A 4,883-nucleotide genomic window follows, 5' to 3' on the forward strand; every position below is an offset into this window, starting at 1 on the left:
CCCTCGGACAGGCTCCCAGGGTGGCCTTGGAGCACCTGTCCCCACGGCTGCGGGCAGTGCAGGGGGACAGCCCCATGGTGCACGCCGACGGGCTCTGTGGTGACAACAGGATGCGCCACCTCCGCCGCCACACCGCCCACACCAGCTCACCGCGGCGCCTCATGCCCTGCTCGTCCCCACGGCAACGGCATTGGGGAGCATCAAGGGACAGCAGGTGCCCACCCGGCCACCCTTGTGCCACCCCACAAGGTGCCTCTGAGATGCATCGCGGCCCCCCCCTTGCCTCCCCCTCCGTCAGCCCATGGCTCAGCACAGCTGCCCCCTTCCCCCAGCCCCGGCACATTTGGCAGGAACTGACTCAGCCTACCTTTTCCTTCCCCAGGAGGCAACCGCTCTGTAGACCCCGCCGTGCAAACAGTGTTGTGGTTCACCTGCAGCTGGCGGCAGGAGTGCGCTGTGGGAGCAGGAGGCTGCCAGCACACAGCTGGAGCTCAGCACCCTGCTCCCCAAAACGCGACCCCAGCCCAGGATGGAGCTGGAGCAATCCCCCCACGCACCCCGCTCGGCTCCAGCTGCGTGTCCAACCGAAACACCCACGAAAACCAGTTTATAAATTAACCGTTTTATTGAATATCAATAAACTGTATATAATTATATAAAAAGTTTCATCAGTACAAAATCGTGGCACAAAAATATAAATACCAGTGTACCTTTGAAATGTAAACATCCTCTTTGTTATGGTTCGGTGAAAACAAGGTCCAAAGAAAGATGCATTCAGGAGGCACCTGTCAATAACCATAAATAGCACTTTTGGCACACACCTGTCGATGGGCAGCCTTTGGACAGGCCACCATTGTATCAGCTGACAAGTGCCTGCTATTAGTCACAGTTCTCTTGAAAAGCAGTTGTTAAGAGTCATATTAACAGGTGCTTGAGTGCATAGCTGCTCTGTAAACAGGATTCTTGTTTGAAATGGCTACCAATGCCTTTTATGGACACCGTTAATCTTGTAGGCATTGCAAATTGTCATTGTGCTGGGGAGAAGCAGCTGCTTCACAACTAATGTGATACTGTATTATTGCATAGTTACACCTTCTACAGGCGGCATATATACAATCGGGGCGGGGGGGGGGCCTGTGTTAACGCTCCTTGTCCTTCATTACAAAAATATTGGGTCTTAACAGTTACCAAGTGGTTATGGTAAAAAAAATAACAAACAAAAAAACACAAAACAAAACCAACCCAACCCCCAAGGCTTCCCAGTCGCAATGCTCCACACCGGTGGCACGGCCGGGGCTCAGGGCTGAGCGCCTGCAGCACCAGACACCCAGCGCAGGCTCCGGCATCGCCCGCACCGGGGCTGCAGCTGCGCACGGCTTCGGGCTCTCATTTGCCACCCAAGCAGGAGTCCGGTCCCGTGCCCTCGGATGTCCAGGGTGGGGGAAAGAATCAGGGATTGCACAGGAGGCACCAATGGAGGAGTGCTAGTCCCTTAGGGCCCGGCGGGGCTGCGCGCAGCCCGAGGTGGTGGGCAATGGTGACAGGAGGCTGCTAAGTCCTACAGACACTAGTTACAATATACGAGTTGAGTGTTAGCAGGGCGCCGCGTCCTCAGCGCGTCCCAGAGCAGCCCGTTTCCTCGTGCTTGTGGAGCAGTGACATACGGGAGAAAGTCCGGGAGCAGGTTTTGCACTGGTACTTCTTTACATCTGAATGGGTCTGCAGGTGGGCGCGCAGATTAGAGCGGTCAGCGAAGGCCCGGTTGCAGTGTGTACAGGAAAAGGGCTTTTCACCTGTGAGACAAAGAGAAACGTTCCCAATTAACCAGTGCATCAACACACAGAGAATATCAAAGACCAGGGCATTCATTAGCCAAAGTTTGTGGGGAGCAGCGTGAAAAGGAATGCAGGCTGTTAGTATTCGGCCCAGGAGCCAGCGCTGCACAGCCTGCATTCACTCAGAGGAAAAGCCTCAGACTCGGGAATTTCCTACTCAGAGAAAAACCTCTGGTCGGAACCCCACAAAAACGGTGCCAGTAACATCTGCGAGCGGCAAGGCAGCTAGGCTTACAAATGCAGCCACGACATTGAGCTCCGGCCCAAGCTAAGGGAGCCGTCTGCAGAGCGGTAGGGAGGCGAAGCTCTGTTAATTATATCATAGCGGCTGAAAGCTGCCGGCTCCAGGGTGAGTGCAGCTATTTCCTCTGCGCCCGCGCTCCCCCTTCTCCTTCCCGGCTCGCATTGAAAAGCCCGGCCGGGGTGAATTCCCCTCAAAGGTTCTTTCGGAGGAAACAAACGCGTATGCTCAATTTGGAAAGCACAATCGAGTCTTCCCGGCTTCCTTCAGCCGTCATCTTTAGTACGCTGAGAGGGTGTGAAATCAGTGCCAAGCGACAATTAAACTGTCCCGGTAGCGCCACAAAGGATGCTCGGGAGATGCATTGTAGGCGCGGGGCGGGCTGCAGCTGCGGCCCCGCACAACAGGTGCAGGGGGCAGCCACCAGCACCTGCCCCACGCACATCCCAAACCTCCCGGTGCCCTGGGGAGTGCACGGAGCCCACGGAGATGGGCTTGGTGCTCAGGCAGAGATGCTTCTGGCACAGCGTGAGGCACCACAGTGGCACGTCACAGCCCCGGTTTGTGAAATTCATGGCGAGCACGTGCCAGCAGCTCAGGGCTGGCTGGTGCGGCACGGATTTATGGGCTGAGCCTTGACCCCGTGCTCGGTTCCAGCCGGGAGGATATTTAAAGGACGTTTTAGAGATGTGCTGAGGGGGTTTGGGAAGCCCTTATCTTCCGAGATAACACCCCAACTGCTGATTTGCTTCGGGCTGCAGAGCGGGGAAGCCAGGGGCAATAGGGGAAGGAGGGAGAGGGGCGAGAGCCAACATTACCGGTGTGCGTCCGGATGTGGCCCTGCAGCAGCCAGGGCCGGGAGAAGGCCTTGCCGCACATCTTGCAGACGCAGGGCAGTGTGTGGCTCCGGATGTGCATCTTGAGAGCCCCCAGGCTCACGTACTCCTTCTCGCAGTACTTGCAGCTGAAGGATTTCCTGGTCTGGGCGTCGCAGTGCAATTGTTTGTGCTTGGAGAGCCCAGCGAAGGTGGAGTAGGCCTTGGCACACTGGGCGCAGCGGAATCGCTCAGCAGTGGCGGGGGCCGAGGTCGGGCTGGGTGGCCCTGAGCTCTTGCCCTCGTCCTCCTCGCTGGAGAGCACTGTCAGGTCCAGGGCCGGCGCCGCGCCGCCCGCTGCCTCCGCCTCGGTGCCCGGGCCGGCCGGGAAGAGGCTGGAGAGCAGCCCTGCGTCCCACACCAGCGGCGGGTAGTAGGCACCGGGGCCGAGCACCTCGGGCGGGGGGATGACGGACAGCGGGCACGTCTCGTACAGCAGTGGGGTGGCCAGCACTGTGGGGACAGGCAGAGCTCAGCGGGGTGCCCAGCCCCTGAACGGGGCAAGGGGACCCCAATCCACCCCATGGGGGGCTCTGCACCCAGAGGAACATAGTGCCTGAGCCACACCACGGGGCTGTGCAACCCCCCCGGGGCAGAGGGACCCAACCACATCCCAAGGGAACCTCCATGCCCCAACCGCCCCAAAGCCAGAGGAACCCCAGGGCCCCCAACCCACGCAGTGAGGCACACCAGCCTACCCTGGGGAACGCAGCCCCACCCCACAGGAGCTCAGCACCCAAAGGCAAGGGAGGTGGCAGAAGGGGCCCTGCCCACCCCGCATTACGGGGTCCTCACCAAACCCACCCCATGGGGGGAGCCCCCGGGGTCGCGTCCTCACTCCCCCACCCGCCCCACAGGGGGAGTCCCCTGGGGCAAGAAGCACGGGAGACCCCAGACACCAAACCACCCGTGCCAACTAACAAAACTAACCCCCCAGAGCCAGGCAAAAAGCCTCCCGGCCGCTCCCCCCCCCGCGGACAGGAGGCGCCCCCGCGCCGTGCAACAGCCCCAAGCCCTCGGGGGGCGGCCCGGCACGGCACGCACCGGTCTGGCTCTCCAGCTCGCTGTAGTTCGGCTTCTTGCTGGCTGAGAAGTGCTTCTTCACCAGGAAGGAGCGCGGCATCTTGCAGCCCCCGGTGCCGCCGCCCGCCGCGGGGCCGCCGCGCCCGTTAATATGGGATCGGGGGCGGGGGGCGGTGCGGGGCCGGGCCGCCCCCGGCTCCCGGAGCCAATGGGGCGGGCGGGGAGGGAGCCCGGCACGTGCCGGCCCCAGCCCCGGGGCCGGGCCGAGGGGAACGGAGGTGCCGCGGGCGCCGGGGAGCCGGGAGGGGGGACCGGGGGTTGGGGACCGGGACTGGGCATTCGCCGCTGGTGTGTGTGGGGGGGTTTGGGGTCCTCCGTGCAAAGCCCAGCCCGGGATCCCCTGGAGATGCTCCCCGGGGAAGCCGGGCACCAGACCTCTGCGTCCTGTCCCGTCCCGTCCCTGCTCTTCCCTTCCCATTCTTTCCCTTCTGCCCTTCTCATCTCTTCTTTTCTTTTTTTTTTTTTTCCCCTTCCCTTCTTCCCTGCCCTTTCCATCCCATCCCTTTTTCCCTCCCCACTGCCCAGCCCCAGCTCTGCCCCCCCGGAGCCCGGCACCTGCTGGGCGCTGTTTGGCCACAACCCGCCCCAAATGCAGAAGTGGAAGCGAGGCTCTTGGGGGCGATACAGCTGCAGCCCCCCCTTCCCCGCCCCATTGCTTGGAGCCGCATCCCTCCTTCCTCTGCCTTGGGCTTCCCGCGGGTGTTTCCCCCTGGGATTTGCCCCCGGGGGACCAGGAGGGGGGGGGCCGGGGCCGCAGCTCCCCCGTGGGTGCGGTGATGGGGCTGGGACCCCCCCGAGGTGTGGGGTTTTCTCTGCGGGACCAGCAAAGCCAGCACCTGCCTTGGTCCT

At 61.8% G+C, this 4,883-nt stretch overlaps 1 protein-coding gene across 1 annotated transcript; it reads right to left on the minus strand.

The window, feature by feature from the left end:
• Positions 1-1,611: 1,611 nt before the first annotated feature.
• SNAI1 (snail family transcriptional repressor 1) lies at positions 1,612-4,074 on the minus strand (the record flags this gene model as incomplete). The annotated part of the gene is made up of 3 exons (XM_084296813.1): positions 1,612-1,793; positions 2,895-3,404; positions 3,996-4,074. The coding sequence occupies 3 exons, from the start codon at positions 4,072-4,074 to the stop codon at positions 1,612-1,614; spliced, it is 771 nt and encodes a 256-aa protein (XP_084152939.1).
• Positions 4,075-4,883: the final 809 nt, after the last annotated feature.

This window comes from Netta rufina (genome assembly GCF_964035555.1).
Source record: "Netta rufina genome assembly, chromosome: 16".
Lineage (NCBI taxonomy): Eukaryota > Metazoa > Chordata > Aves > Anseriformes > Anatidae > Netta > Netta rufina.